A 15,948-nucleotide genomic window follows, 5' to 3' on the forward strand; every position below is an offset into this window, starting at 1 on the left:
GATTCCTCCAAACTCACAGCAATCTGACGTCACTTATTGAGGACAATGAATCAGTATGTGTGGCTGTCTTCCCTCCAATGGTGTAGAATCCCAGTGTGTTTACTACTCCTTAGAGAACTATTACTTTTGTGTCCTGGGGACCTGGTGGGTCTCGGTCTCCCTAGGCTTGGACATGCCACCCTAATTGCTCAATTGCCATTTTGCCAGGTTCCTGCCTACACTGTGGCCCTGAACCAGCCCTCCCATCTGTGTACCTACCACTTGGAAAAGACAACAAAGACTTTGTGCTGACAGTGATCATTTCTGTCACCAACCAGGCAGGGGAAAGACAGCAGACCCATGCACTGGTGAAGGTGGGTGATCGTGATAGTCATTCTTTCTTAAATGTTATTTCAAGGGTGGCTGGGTGGAAGACAGCCATGGGCTTGGCTGGTGAATCGCTGACTCACTCATTTATTTTATTATTATTATTTTTTGATGGTTATAAGGCTTGAACTCAGGGCCTGGGAGCTGTCCCTGTGTTCTTTTTTTTTGCTCAAGATTAACAATCTACCACTTTGAGCCACAGCTCTACTTCTGGTTTTCTACTATAATTGGTGATAAAAAGTCACATGGACTTTCCTGCCTGGGCTAGCTTTGAACCACAATCCTCAGATCTCAGCCCCTTGCGTAGCTAGGATTATAAGTGTGAACCACCAGTATCTAGCTCGTGTATTTCTTCAACAAATATTTACAAGTATCTACTAGATTCCAAGTCCTGAACTTGCATATGAATTTGGCCCCTACCTTTGTAGATCATGTGACTAAATTATTAGCAGAAGGTTAGGTCTTGGGAGCAAGGGGTGGAGTAGACCAGAAGGATCTGGGCAAGCATTAAGTTAGTAATTCAGAGGAAAAAGGACCAAGATCAGCCATAAGGACTCAAAGTTAAGCCTTGATAAATCATAGTTCAAGGGTCAAGAGCCAAATTGAGATCAGGAGATGGACAGCATGAAGTTAGCAACTAGAAGTGAAGTGAGGGCTTGCCCTTAGTTTTGATGGCTGCCAACTGCCTGGCACAAATGGGCCCAGGTGCCCACCAGCTGCAGGAAGTGCCTAAGAGCCCCATGCCAGGCCTGCCCTGTTCCCACAAAGACCACTGAGCCCATGCCAGGCCTGCTCTGTTCCCCACTGACTACTGAGCCCATTTCTGTTTCTCTGTAGGTGGGACTTGGGGACACAGGTATTGAGGAGGGGGAATTCCAGGCTGCCATGTTGGAAAGGGTCACTGCTGCTCTACAAGGTGAGCATGGCCCTGAGCAACGTCTCCAGCTGGCCAAGTCTGTGTCCTCCATTCTGAACCAAGAGGACCTAGGCCAGGACTCTGGGCAACTGCTAACAATGGACACAAGACAGAAGGTACCAAAATAGACTCCTTGGATACCGCCCACTGAGGTCCCAGGGGTCTCTGGGTCAGAGGGGACAGGGTTCAGGGACCAGTAGAGAAGACTTTAGCATCTCCCAGTGGTTCTTGTCACCTCCCACTCTGGTCCTTCCAGTGAGGGATAAAAAGAGAAGAAAGGTCTTCATTGTTGATAATCAGTATTTGCTCACTGTCACCAGTTCTAGTCTTTGGGAACTAGTAGAGCATGATTCTGGTCCCTTCCTATTAGAAATGATGAGACCAAGGACCAGAGTAGGAACATGACTTGGTCTAGGTCAAGCATGGCTAGGCAGGACTGGAAACTTCCAGTCTCTAATGGAGAATCCACTCCTTACTTTTCCAGCATTTAGAGGTAACCTGCATTCCTTGGCTCACGGCCCCTTCCTATCATCAAAGCTTTCTGCTCTCCCCCATTCTTTCTCTCTTCTCTGTCTTTTACTGCTGCCTCCAATATCCATCCGCTTCCCTAATTCATCTTCTTTCCTCCCTCTCATGATCCCTATGGTCCTAACACCCCCACTGTTAATCCACAATGCTGTTCTAGTCTCAGGATCCCCAATCACATCTCCAAAGGCCAGAGCGCCTTTTTGTCCTCTGAGGTAACATGTTCACAAGTTTCAAGGATTAAGGTGTGGATGCAGGAAGCCCTAGCCATTCTCCTGACCCCAAATATTCCTGAAATGCTTTCATGGAGCCTCTGGAATTTCATTTTCTCTCCTGGTCTTTTTCTCCTTGTACCAAGGTCAGAGAACTTGTACTGCAGTCACTGTCCAAGGTCATCGGCAGCCTGGAGGACATGCAGAGTGTGCAGGGGCTGGCTGAGGTGTTGAGGGAGCTGACCCACCTCAGTGAAGAGCTCACACCCTCCATCCAGGTGAGAACTTCCACCTGCTGAGCCAGGCAGTCTCTCTCTCTCTCCTCTCTCTCCTCTCTCTCCTCTCTCTCTCTCTCTCTCTCTCTCTCTCTCTCTCTCTCTCTCTCTCTCTCTCTCACACACACACACACACACACACACACACACACACACACCCCTCCATGAGAGGAAAGTGACAACCCAGCCAGGGATAGGTCAAGGGGTCCCTAAGTCACAGAGATCTCCTGGAGCTGCCAAGAATTCCGCCATCTTCTTTCCAATGATCCTGCCTGGTGGTGTATGGAAAGGTACCCTTTGGTAGCCCCCTACTATGCCTCATCCTATGTGATGACTTTCTTGTCCCCACCCCTTCCTCTCTATCCATGGGTGAGCAACTGGAAGGAGCACCTGGATCCTGTTCTTGGCTGGGCAACAAAGTCACCAGAGCTGCTACTGACCCACCTCATCTTGCACATCTGATGTCCAGTGTGATGTCCAGCTACCGGCACCTTCTAGCCTGGGGTTCTTCCTGACACCTGCCCCTCCACCTGCCCCAACAGCTGGGAAGTCATACACAGCTAACCCAGCTACCTCAACCCTTCTTGTTGGATAACTCCCACGCAGGACCAGGTCCCAGGCACTGGGCTTGACTGCGCTTCCTGCACTAGATTCTGACCATTTCCTGTCTCACATCCCCAAGCCTTGAAGGATGTTCCCTGGAGTCACCTCCAAACAAACAGCCTTATCTCCTTCTTGGAAAATTCAGATCAAAGTACATGTTCCACCACATAAACAGCCTAGGGTTAAAAAGAAGCCATAAGGAGTGAGAGGGAAACTTCCCTGGCACTACCTCACTCACTCCACTGGAGCTGTCTCCACAAATGTCCCGGCCCAAAGCTGGCAAGGTGGCATTATACATTCATATACCCATGTGCTTAGTCATGTGTCCTATGTGCATCCTTCCTTCCCTCCTCTGTGCATTCATTCATCCACTCAATCAATAAGCATCTCCTGAATGCCTATTGTACCAGGCACTGAATTCATTGAGAATTCAGCAGCGAGTCACATGCATAGACTGCCCTCAAGGCATGTTCAGACTATCAGGGTACCAAACAAATAATCTCATAAAAACATAAAATTATAATGAAGTACTATGTCCATGCATCACCCACCTGCTCACCCACCCTTATCCACCTGCCTGCCCATGGTTCCATCCATCCAGCCAGCCATCCTCACCCTCTCTCCATCCATTCATCTTCCTTCCACCCTTTCACCCATTCTACCCACCCATCTATCATCCATTCATTCTCTCTCCATCCATCACTCCAAGTCAACTACCTACAATGTGCAGATCACTCCATAAAGCACTCTGGGAAGACTTCAGAATTCCTCCCTCCTAGAGGAACTTAAAGCCTTAGATCCAGTCTTAAGTTAGGAATGTGGACTGCTTCCATGATGGGCCTGGCTCAGCTCTTCCTTGGCTTAGGCCCCTCACTTGCTCCCCTCCCCTGCATCCTATATCCCTGAAATGGCACAGGGAAGGATCCATCCCAGATGGGTTCAAATTGCTTTTTCTTCTTTGGTTGTACTCAGTGGGTGGCTAGCCGGGCTTTGCAGCAGGCCAGTGAAGTCCTGTTGACAGCAAGTACCAAGGCCCGTCCTGAGGACCAGAGGCGCCAGGCAGCCACCAGGGACTTGCTTTGGGCGGTGGGCAATATACTGGAAGCTTTCCCGAGCAACCAACCAGAAGAGCCCATGGACGCCAACAGCAGCCAGGTGGGTGTCTCAGGCCAGATGCAGACCTCATGCCCACGGTGTGCCCAACTCACACCCACTCCTTACAGATAAGGAAACTGAGGCCTGGAGTTGTAGTGTTTACCAAGGAGTTGGAAGAAAGGATCCAGGGATCAGCACCCCCGGGAGGCAGTGTGGAGTAATAGGCTGTATGTGGGGCCTGGAAGCAGGCAGCCTGAATCTGAACTCTGACTTGTGTCGCTTGCAAGCTGTATCATTCATCACATAGGGGCCCTGTGTGAGGAAACTCACATTCCTCATCTGCAAATGGAAGCATCCCGCCTCACCTCAGATCAGCAGCCTCTGTTGGAGAGACCTGTGTACCCCCTTGCAGGCTTGGTAATTCCTGGTTTGTTTAGCCAAGAACACACAACAGTCAGAGTAGGTGGGGCATGTGTGGCTCCTGAGGGGCACAAGGATGCAGCCTGGTCCCAGGGCAGCATCGTGATAGAACTGTAAAGCTCAAGTCTAGCTGCTCCACAGGCCTTTATCCCAGGGGCCAGCTTTCCTTTGCAGGAAGACTAAAGGACAGTCTCATACAAAGGTAACTGAATACAGAGATGCCTGCTTACTGGTGAACTGGCTCAGATAGCACGAGGCCTTGAGTTCAAACCCCGTACTGCCAAACAAATAAGGCAAAGGTATATGCTCACACATGGCCATGGATTCAGAACACTGTAACACATACAGATTCAGCCTCACACCCTCACAAACATTCACACACCCATATACACACAATCACACCTTTACACATAGCAGCATAGTTACACACATAGCTCTTCCATATAGATGTACTCACATTCCTAATCACTTACATACAACCTGGGAGCTACATTCACATGCGTTCATATAGTTATGTATAATGCCCTCACACAGACTTGCATGTGGCATGCTCAAATCCTTATGTTCACACATAGTGATGGTCACACATACAGTCTGTGCACCTCATAAGCACTCTGCAAACACCCAGCCCTTCTGGGTTCTCATCCTAGCCTTGACATCACGAAGACACATGTTTTGAATGGCTTTACCCATGACTCTCCACGTGCCCTGGAATAACACCTAGCCAGTTGTGGAAGTCAGCTGCACAGAGCCAAATAGCACAGTGGCTCAGCACATGATGCCTGAAGCCAGAAGCTTCGCCATGAGTCCTGGCTCTTCCTTCTCTTTATCCTTCCCAAGCCATCTTTCCTCTCCACACCTGTTTCCCCTACTGCCCAAGAAGAGGGGAAAACACCCATTCTCAGGGCAGCCAGGAGGCTGTGAAGGGTTCACAGGAGCTAGGCATCCTTATCTCTGTATATGCTGCCCTTGCCATTATCCATGGGGCTTTTCCCACCTCCCACTGTCCTCATGATAAGCCTAGTGATGGTGGCCAGAGATGGCGTCGAGCAGCAGTTCATAGTGGCATCCTCTTGCCTCTTCCCAGGTTCCTACACTAGCCCGGATGCTTGAGGCTGTGGAGTGTGTGCAGACCTCCCTCCTGCTGGGGACACTTCCTGGGGCCCTTCCAGCCACCCTGGCTACCCCCTCCATCTCCGTGTACACAAACAGGTAATCAGCTGCACTGTGTGTTCCCAAGAAAGCCCAGGCCCTAGTCTTTCCGATTCCATGCCCAGATGCAGGCAGAATCCAGGAGGTCAGTCTTGGGATCTGCAGTGTTGGTACCAAGACCTGGGGGTGGAGGGCTTTCGTCTGAAGAGCTCCCTCCTTCCCACTGGGGTGGATGGTTGTGCAGAGAGGAGGGTTGAAGGCCACACCCAATGTCAGAGCACAGGAGTGAATTCTGAGCTATGTGGGAGAATGGTGGGAGGAGGGTTGACAGAAGGGAACCCACATCGTACCTATTGTGTCGTGGGTGGGCCAGCCAGCCCGTTTCTCCTAGGCCTGCAGGGATTCAAACAATTGCCTGTGAGTTTTGCCATGGGGGATCCATCTTGCTCTGTACTGACCAGTTCCTGGGCATGCCTTCCTCTCTCCTCTCCCTACCTGACCAGCACTGGACTGTGTTGCAGGCCCCAAACCGAGTCCCAGATTTTGGTTCCTTGGGTCAGGGTTGCTCCACTAGGTCCCAGGGACATAATCCCCAGATCTGAGCGAGGGTCTAAAACCAGGTCTCCAGTCCAATCTGACAAGGACAGAGCAAAGTCTGGAAAAGATGGAGCTGAGAGCCCACGATCTCCAAGGCTAAGGCAGGCAGAGGGGAGAAACCCATGGAGATGTCGACAGCCAAGTTCATTTACTCATTTAACAACAACAAAAAATTATTGACCAACTCCTAAGTGCTGGGGGTTCGGCAGTGAACGAAGCTGGTTTTGTGGTGATCCAGGGGCACCACCTCTCTGAGGCAGCTTCTGCTGCTGGTACAAACCTGAGAACTTGCTAAAGACACCTCTCTGATAGACAGGAGAGTATCTCTGAGCACTGGGAGAGCGGGACTTTTCCTCCCATGTGGTCACACTGAATCTTTCCTCATCCTATGACCAGAATACAGCCACGGACTTGGCAAGGCTCCTCCGTGTTTATTGCTGCCACCGACTCTGCAACCTTCTCTCTGCCCGCCTCCTCCCTCTGGCCCATAGAGGATGACAGCGAACCTGTGGATATCAGGGTAACCCCAGAAATGCCTCCTTGGGGACAGCCCTACCTCAGGGCCTCATCATTCACATAGGGACCTAGTTCCCTGCAGCCTCAAGAGCCTGGGACAATGCTCCTTTCTCTTCCTTTCAGATGACGAGTTTCCCCAAGAGCCCCTTCCCAGCCGGGAGTCGCTTTGACATCAGTGGAACTGTTGGTGGACTCCTCGTGACCAGCCCTGGTGGACAGCCCATCCCTGTGAAGAACCTGTCTGAGAATATTGAGGTAGAAATAGGGGTGTTGTCAGGAGTCAGATGATACTTGGCTTTCTTCTTCAATTTAGTTAGAGCCCGAAGATGGCTGGTTCTTTTTTTGTGTGTGTGTGTGTCAGTTGTGGGGCTTGAACACTGTCCCTGCGCTCTTCAGCTCAGGGTGAGTGCTCTACCACTTGAGCTACAGTGCCACTTCTGGTTTTCTGGTGGTTTATTGGAGATAAAAGTCTCACAGACTTTCCTGCCCGGGGTTGGCTTTGAACCGTGATCCTTAGATCTCAGCCTCTTTAATAGCTAGGATTATAGACGTGAGCAACCAGTACCCAGCTAGTTGTCTGGTTCTATAAAGAAGAGAACCATCCAAAATTGATGCTCTCCCTGCCTTAAACATTGCATTAACTTAAGCCCACAAATGTATGTTCATTTACTCATCTCATGTTATCTCAGTTTTCCCAGGTATATGAACCTGTTGTTGGGATTTTAACACAAGCCATCCCCATGGCCTCTAAACGTTCCAGTTAGATTTTCCTTAAACACAATCATGAGCACACTGTGGTGCAGTATGCATTCAGATACTTTCAAGGTTGTAATGATTTTTTTTCTTGTCCTATTCATCTGCCTAGTTTTCTCATCACTGACTAATTCACTGGAAGTCTTTAGGGATGTCTACTTCCTCTGAAGCTTGTGCTGTGACTCAGGACTTTGCAGATATGACTGAGATTTGGTCCTTGAAATGGGGGTTGAGCATGGATTGTCTGGGTTTGGGGCTCTGGGCAGGGAGGTGTAACTACAGATGAGGAAAAGGTGATTTGATGGCAGAAATAACATGTTGGAGCAAGGTGAAGGTGCGGCTAGGACAAGGAGGGCAAGCTGGAGAAAAACAAGGCAGTGGATTCTTTCTAGAAGGGACAAGCCCTGCCAACTTTAGCCCTGGGAAACCGATCTTAAACTTCTGGCGTCTGGAAGTGTGGGATAACAGGTTTCTATTGCCCGATGCTGCTCAGCTTGTAGCCGTTTGCTCTAGGTGCCAAAGCAGTGTGGGTTCCAGCTCGTAGGCACTTGCCCTGCATGGCTCTGTTCAGCAGACCTGTTGTTGCCTGAATGGCATTTCCTTGTGTTTTGGTGACAGATACTGCTGCCCCGGCATTTGGAAGGACTCAATGAGCCAACCGTGCTGGACCTGGCTGCTCCCGAGGCTCTGTGGGTGAATATGACTGCAGGGGGAGCCGCTCTGGGGATCCAGCTACACGGGAGACCCTACCTCCCGCTCACACTCAGCCTTGGCTATGGCTACCACCCCAATGAGACTAGCTATGATGCCCAAACTCATCTACCACCAGCAGCTGTTCCAGGTAGCCCTGTTCCCTGGGCAGCTTCTCAAGTGTTCCTTGGGGTTGGAGTAGATTCAAGCTTGAGGACAAAAAGCCATGGGGGAAATCAGAGAAAAACCACCTGCCATACTCAGTGGCTTGTTCTACTGCTGTTATTGGTATTGTTAGTTGCCAACATGAGGTGAGCATTTATGAAGATGACCACAGGCCCTTCCTGAACCATCCTTACTGTAGTCCATGTGACAACCTTTAGGGTAGAGACCACTGAAGTCTTCCCTTGTCAGAAAAGAACAGAGAGGTTCAGTAACTAGTCACACAGACAATAAAGATCCCTTGTCTTTTTGACCCAATCTGCACACTGAGCAGGGTGTCCCTTCTTCTGTACTCAGGAGGCAAAGGTATCACTCCTACGATAATGGAGAGACCTCCAGGGTCTGCCTCCCTGCCGTGTCATCTTGGTCAACCTGCCGTGTTATCCACGCTGTCAACCTCATCTCAGTGAGGCTTCCGGCTGACCAGAGCCCTGTTTCCCACAGGTGAGCTGTCTACCTGGATCCTGGGCCCAGCAGACCTGCCCTTAGGGGAGGGTATCTACTACCTGACTGTGGTCCCCGAATCCAACCTGAAGCCAGACCCTGGCAAAGCCCTCACAGTTGGCGTCACCACCTTCCTGTCCCATTGTGTGTTCTGGGATGAGGTCCAGGAGACTTGGGACAACTCTGGCTGCCAGGTAAGGAGAGGAAAGCAAAGACAAAGACAGAGTAGCTTGGTAAGGTATATGTGGCCCACATGGGAACCCCCTCTAGAGTCCTCAGGCCAGGGTCTTGCGCCCCTCCGTGGGGCCGTTGCACACATGGCTTTGCGTTTAGCGGGCTCCCTGACCCAGGCACTGCTTCCTGGAGAAAGCTGCTGTTGATCCTGGCTGGGTGTGACTTCCCACGCACCCCTCCTTCACAGTGCTGAGCACAGGGGCTGTGCTCATCTCTACAGATGAGCTCATTGAGAGATGTCTGGCATCTGAGGGCCAGGCACTGAGGGCTCAGGAGACAGGACACAGAGACAAGTGATCACTGAATGAGTGGACGAGTGATTCAGGAAGCCCTGCAGGCCAGGGTGCCATTTCCAAGGAAATGAACTCAACTGTCCCGTTTGTTCTCTGCCAAGTATTGTATTCCCTGCTCAGTTTGCATGATCTCATCAAATCTTCCCAACAACTCTATTTTATAGGCAATGAGACAAAGGCTCAGGAAACTCAATTAACTTGCCCTGAACCCCACACCTTTTTGTGGAGATGCCAAGACTCAGAGTCCGGCCATGTGACACTGCTTCCCTGGGCCTGTGCGAGTCCTGCTGAGCCCCGGAGGGCTTTTGGCTTTAATAATTGCCATCAGATCTCTGTCTCAACTCAGCTCTGCCCCCAGGAAGCTGAGGATGATGATGGTCCTGAAGAGCGTCCTTGGCCATGAGGCTGTTAGCGCCCTCTTGGAACTATCCTGTCCCCTTCCATGAGTTGTGTGTGCTATTTTCTCCTCCTGAAAGCCCTTCTTACTTACTCCTGCCCAGAAAGCTCCATTTCTTCCATCGGTTCCAGCTCGACTGTCCTGTCCCTCCCACATGCCTCAAGTGCTCTATGGTTGAACTTTCACAGTACTCATCCCCTTCCCTCATCTCCACGTATAATCACAATTTATCACCCATTGGTAGACTACAAGCTCCTCCTTTCATTTATTCAATAACTTATTACCATCACAGGAGCATCTGCACATTGATTTCAGATATTCACAGGGCAGCTAGGGATGTAGCTTAGAGGTAGAGCACTCGGCTTTGTATGCCTGAGGTTCTGGGTTCAGTCCCCAGAAACCTTCCCTTCTCAAAAAAGGGACCCTGGTGCTGGAAAAGTCTAGGGAAGCCAATGACCTCAAGGTCTTTGTCAAACCCCTGGAGACCTATAATACCAGCATTCAGGCAGCAGGATGGGGAATCTGAGACCTTGACAGGAGGAAAGGATGGAGGAAGGGAAGGCCTTGGAGGGCAAAGATATTGGGCATAAATCAAGACACTCCGACTCTAGCCCTGCTTGAATGTCTTCTCTGAAACCAGTCGCACCCCTTCCGGGTGTCAGGTATTCCTGTAAGACCCACAGCTGTGTGCCAGTTCCGGACCAAGGTTAGGAAACAGTGAGAAACACAACAGAGCAAACACAGGACTAAGACCCACCTGAAGTCTGTAATGAGTGGTTGGCGCTATGCCAGTATGTGGGGCCGGCCTTTGCAGGTGGTTCGTTAAGAGGAAGAGGCAGAATTTCCCATTGGGTCATCATTGGGCTTTGAGTTCTTCCTCACCAGGTGCTGGAAACAGAACACTTTCTAGATGCCAGTTGGCTGCTCTTTCCACACAGCAACAGAGCCTAGAATGAAAGGCAGTGACGGGTTGGAGGGCTGGATTAAATCTTCACCCACCAGATGTTCTGAGGTGGGGGTCACAGCTGGCTGAGGGGGTGGCTTGCCCTGACCCTGCAGGGGTGAGGCAAGGCCATGGGTGAGGATGCCTGCCCCAGCCCCCTTGGCTCCCCCCTGCCCACCTGTGCTTTCTTCAGCACAAGGGAGGGCTGCGTGCCCAAGCGGCATCCACACTTCCATGGCTCTCTAGACTGGCTCAGTTCGTTATAGACTCAGAGTCCTGCGGACTTGGAACTTTCAGTTTGAAAAGCAAGAAGAGTCTGGGCAAACTGAGATGAGGCGCTCACCCTGATGGGCCCTCGGCTGGCCCTTCCAGGCACAGCGTTAACTCCCAGCAAATGCTTGTCCTTCCAATGAGCATCTGATGTGTGAAAGGTAGGAGGGATTCAGGACAAATCTGTGATACTGGGTGCTTCTGTGCTGGGACCATTGGGAATCCAACTTCACCTGCAACATGTCTCCAAGTCAAGGAAGGCAGATTGACAGGATGCTTGGAGCTCCCACTGGAAATGATCTTTCTCCCAAGTAATAGTCTCTGGGCTGGGGATGTGGCTTATGGCAGATTGCTTGTCTAGCATGCTCAATTCTGTCTGTCTGCCTGTCTCTAGTTTATTGTACTGGAATTTGAACTCAGGGCCTTGTGCTTGTTAAGCAGGTGCTCTATCACTTGAGTCAGACCTCTAGTCCATTTTGCCTTTAGTTGTTTTTCTAATAAGGTCTTGAGTTTATGACCAGCTGGCTTGGACCATGAGTCTCCTATTTGAGGTTTGCTGTATAACTGGAATACAGGTGTACGCTACCACACCTAGATTTTTATTGGTTGAGATGGGGTCTTGTGACCTTTTTTTTTTTCTTTCCTTTTTGCCCAGACTGCTGGGCAATCCTCACAATCTCTGGCTCCTAAGTAGCTAGAATTATAAGCATGAGCTATTGCACTTGGCCAGTTCTCTGAATTTTTTTCATTTTATTTTTTAGTTCTCTGAATTTTTAACTTAATTTTTAATGCCAGTACTGGATCTTGAACTCAGAGCCTGGGCTCTGACTTGAGCTTCTTTTGCTCAAGGCTAGTGCTCTACCACAGTGCTTTTAGCCAAAGCTCTACTTCTGGCTTTCTATGGTAGTTTAGTGTTAGTTTTTTGGTAGTTTAGTGGAGATAAGAGTCTCACAGATTTTCCTGCCTGGGCTGGTTTCAAACTGTGATCCTCAGATCTCAGCCACCCAAACAGAATAGCTAGGATTACAGGCATGAGCCACCAAAAGCCCAGCTAAAATTAATTTTTAGTTAAGTAAAAGAAGCCTGAGGGATTCCTGAAGTCTATGTCCCAGCGGTATCTCTCAATATCTGAGGAACATCAGTTTCACAACTGTCCATGCATACTAAAATCCACAGGCACTCTCTTACATACTAAGGTGTAATATTTTCTGAGCATGGTGGTACATGTGTGTAATCCCAGCACTTGGGAGACTGAAGCAAGAGGATCCAAGTTCAGGCCAGCTTTGGCCTCAGAGCAAGACCTGATTTAAAAAGACTTTTTAAAGGGATGTAGTAGGCAGGCAACCCGTGAACATTCTCTGTATCTTGAGACCATCTCTGCATTATTTATGATACCTTAATGAAGCGCAAATGTTATCTCAGCAGTTGCTATATACTCTGTCACCCAGGGAATACGACATGGAGAATGTCTGTACCTATTCAGTGCAGACTCGTTTATTTAAAAAGTATTTTTGACTGAAGCTGTCTGACTCTATGGATACGGAAGCCTGACTATAGGATGTCCTTCCCAAAGTGGAAGTCATTTTTCTCTCCTCGGCTCGAGTGAGCCGGGCGTGAACTTCCCAGCATGTCTATTCACGAACTCTGGTGGGTTGCAGGTGGGGCCGCGGACCACCGCCTCCCAGACACACTGCCTCTGCAACCACCTCACCTTCTTTGGAAGCACCTTCCTGGTGATGCCCAATGCTGTGGATGTCCACCAGACTGCTGAACTCTTCGCCACCTTCAAGGATAACCCCGTGGTTGTGACCACCGTGGGCTGCCTCTGCCTGGTTTACGTGTTGGTGGTGATCTGGGCAAGGAGAAAAGATGCAGAGGATCAGGCCAAGGTGAAGTTGAATGGCCCTTGGGACTAGGAGGGAAGCACGAGGGGCCACCCCCTCCCCATGATGTGCCCTGAGAGGACAGCTGCAAGTCCAGGGCCTAACGCTTGGGGCTATCTCAGACCAATTGGCTCTCACCCTCTTTGGCTATAAAATGTCACTTTTTATCAAATTATTGGGGGAGATGATGCTACTGACAAACTGGAAGATTTAGTATAAACTGGGCATTAACCTGTGTAATGTTCAAGGTTACTCTATGAAAGAGGTGTGGTATGCATTGATCTGACAATGCTCTGCTCATTCTTGGCTGGTGGGTGATGGGTGAGCTCACTGAGCCAAGTCCTCCCTGCCTTTTGTCCAGAGGAGAGTCACAGTGCTGGAGGACAACGACCCCTTCGCCCAGTACCACTACCTGGTGACAGTCCACACGGGACACCGACGGGGAGCAGCTACATCCGCAAAGGTACCCCACAGCCCCACACCCACTGGTTGATCTTGGTGTCCCCTAGTTAAGTGCTGCTTTGCCACTGTGGATGAACTTCAGCACAGTGGATTTTTGTCCTTGGTGATCTTTCTCTTTCAATTTTTATATTTGAGTAGAAAGAGTATATATTACCTTATGATGCCAATACTTCATAGGATAACAGAGTGCTTCTAAGAGGGCCAGGTTGCTCTTCTCCTCTCCAGAGTCACTCAGCATTAAATTTGTTGACCAAAAGTAAATCTGCACATAGAGAAAACAGTCAGTGGACTTTTCAAGGAAAGATGAGGAAAACACAATCTATGAAACAGTGGGGAGGAGAGAAAGAAGGAAAGCACACCCACCATCTGAAATCAGCCCATTTTAAATTACATTTTGGGGGTTGGACTGAAGAGCTACTCAGACCTAAGCAGTCAGGTGTGACTACATGTTCATTCACTGCAGTCCTCGAGTGATCAGCTACAGTACACATGCAGCAGGCACCCCTGAGATGTCTGAATGTCCTCAGTGAAGGCTGCCCTGAGCCATTTCCCTCTTCCAAGTACATCAGCCAGGCCTGGATATGTTCCCTTACTAAACTAAGGGGTCTGTGGGACACAGTTAGGAATCAAGAACCAGCACTGCTGAGTTTTCCAAAATGAAATTAGATTGTGTGAGGGTGAGGTTTTTATCTTTCTATTTTTAAGCAATATTTACTATTTGTGTTTCATTTTTACTCTTTAAAGATGAAATTTTTTCATTGATTGCCATGTGTTAGGTCCTAGACCAGCTGTCTAACCCAGAGTCAGTGCTCAATAATATTGGCTGAAGGAACATAGGAACTACTCCTCACACATCCAATGAGCATCCACTGACTTCTGATTGACAAGTCTCTGATGCATAGGACATTTCTCTTCACAAAGAGTTGCAGCCATATTTCAAACTCACATTGCCTGAGTTTGGGCTCCCCTCGAACAGTAGTTCTCAGCCAGAGATGACTTTTCCCCCAAGGAACCCTCAGCAGGTATGTAGACACCTAGCCCGTAATGTTAATAGTGGAGGTAAAAAAAGTGCTTTGGAAGCCCACTCTGAAATAAAGGCAGAATCTGCCACACTGCCAGTTTGACGCCAAAAATCAGGTAAACCCTTGGATAGAAACAGAAAAGCAGATCTTTGAGCCATGTCCAGTTTCTGGAACTGGAGATAAGAGGAGATTAGAGTTCATTGGAGATGAGTCTCACAGACTTTCCTGCCTGGGCTGGCTTTAAACCACAATCCTCAGATCAAAGATTCCTCAGTCAGTAGGATTACAGGCGTGAACCACTGGCACTGGGCCCAGGAATGTGACCAGCAGTGACACTCCTGCATTCGTGTCCCAAGCTCTCTGAGCAACACTGAACATATCATTATTTCAAGATGGGAGGAGAGGAGGTGAGAGGACCAGGCATGATTGGGTTTTGTTGGTTTCTGGTCACCCCAATTAAACAAAGCCAGAGGGGCTCAGTTACCGAGAAGGCGGAGCCACTTCTGGTCTCTGGATTTCAGGTGACCATCACCCTGTATGGCCTGGATGGAGAAAGTGATCCCCACCACCTGTCAGACCCCGACTTCCCAGTGTTTGAGCGAGGAGGAGTGGATGTCTTCCTGCTTTCCACCCTTTTCCCCCTGGGAGAACTGCAGAGCCTCAGGCTGTGGCATGACAACTCAGGGGACCAGCCATCCTGGTGAGTTGGGAAGGCAAACCACAAGGGCCTGGGAAGCGCAGGCCAGGGTAAGATACTGCACATGGCTGCCTTCCTGGCCTGGACAAATCTTAGCCAAACATGTTTCATAGATGAGGAAACCAAGAGTCAGAGAGGTCCCTGGTCCACACACATGCACTAGATCAGTAAATAGAAGGAATGGAAGCTATAGCCTTGGTATCCAGGGTTAGCCCTATCCCAGCACTGACCTGAGACTGTGGTCCAGGTGAGTGGTATCAACCACTGGCAGCTTAAAGCAAAAGTAAAAGCATGGCATGTATATTGCTGTTTTTAATTCCCAGGAAGCGGACACTGAGATGGAGTTGAACATGTGAGGTGCCCTTTATGGGCATTGTGGGATGCATTCCTAGGAAGGGAGGAATCAGGATGGGCAGAGAGGTGTGTTGAGCTGTGATGAAGCTCAGCAAACCCCTTGAGGGATCCTGGAGCTGCTCCAAGTTGGATCTTGATCACACCGGGCCCTGTGTCACTGGGTGCTGGGTACCCCAGGAGGGCACATGGCTCAACACAGGGGGCCTTTGCATGTGTGATGGGGCATTTTCTCTAAAATGAGAGAATGCAGTGCAGGGCACCTTGGCTGTGCCCCTGCCTTGGCAGGCAAGGGTGGCCTTCCCACCGTGACTACACAGCAACAGAGAAGGCGACTGCTGTATCTGGCCTCCCCACAGGAAGATATTATTTCCTCCCTCACCTAAATCAGCCTGGGTGAGAGCCTAGGTTGATGGTAGCCTTGTTGTCTGGTTAGAATCACAGGAGACAGCTGGTTTGGCTTGGCTCCCTTGTGATTGGACAGTGGTCCTAGGTGGGTGCCATGAGTAGGGGCCCATAGTTTCCAGATGTGTCCTCCACCTCTGCCTTGTAAAGAAGTGAGCACTTATGAGAGCCAGCTTTCCACTGGCTGAGCGCACAGGTGGCCGGG

The 15,948-nt window shown here is 49.8% G+C and overlaps 1 protein-coding gene across 1 annotated transcript in view; it reads left to right on the forward strand.

Moving 5' to 3' along the window:
• LOC138823500 (polycystin-1-like protein 2) overlaps window positions 1-15,948 on the forward strand; it is a 67,879-nt gene that overhangs the window by 27,006 nt on the left and 24,925 nt on the right. The window contains exons 15-26 of the mRNA XM_070016860.1: window positions 208-353; window positions 1,204-1,398; window positions 2,166-2,297; window positions 3,870-4,052; window positions 5,500-5,624; window positions 6,558-6,681; window positions 6,801-6,932; window positions 8,049-8,271; window positions 8,787-8,980; window positions 12,582-12,817; window positions 13,173-13,269; window positions 14,812-14,990. Of these exons, the coding sequence (XP_069872961.1) occupies window positions 208-353; window positions 1,204-1,398; window positions 2,166-2,297; window positions 3,870-4,052; window positions 5,500-5,624; window positions 6,558-6,681; window positions 6,801-6,932; window positions 8,049-8,271; window positions 8,787-8,980; window positions 12,582-12,817; window positions 13,173-13,269; window positions 14,812-14,990 (1,966 nt within the window). The remainder of the gene's footprint in view (window positions 1-207; window positions 354-1,203; window positions 1,399-2,165; window positions 2,298-3,869; window positions 4,053-5,499; window positions 5,625-6,557; window positions 6,682-6,800; window positions 6,933-8,048; window positions 8,272-8,786; window positions 8,981-12,581; window positions 12,818-13,172; window positions 13,270-14,811; window positions 14,991-15,948) is intronic.

Source organism: Dipodomys merriami, unplaced genomic scaffold (genome assembly GCF_024711535.1).
Source record: "Dipodomys merriami isolate MVZ:Mamm:240054 unplaced genomic scaffold, mDipMer1.0.p SCAF_120, whole genome shotgun sequence".
NCBI classification, from domain to species: Eukaryota; Metazoa; Chordata; class Mammalia; order Rodentia; family Heteromyidae; genus Dipodomys; species Dipodomys merriami.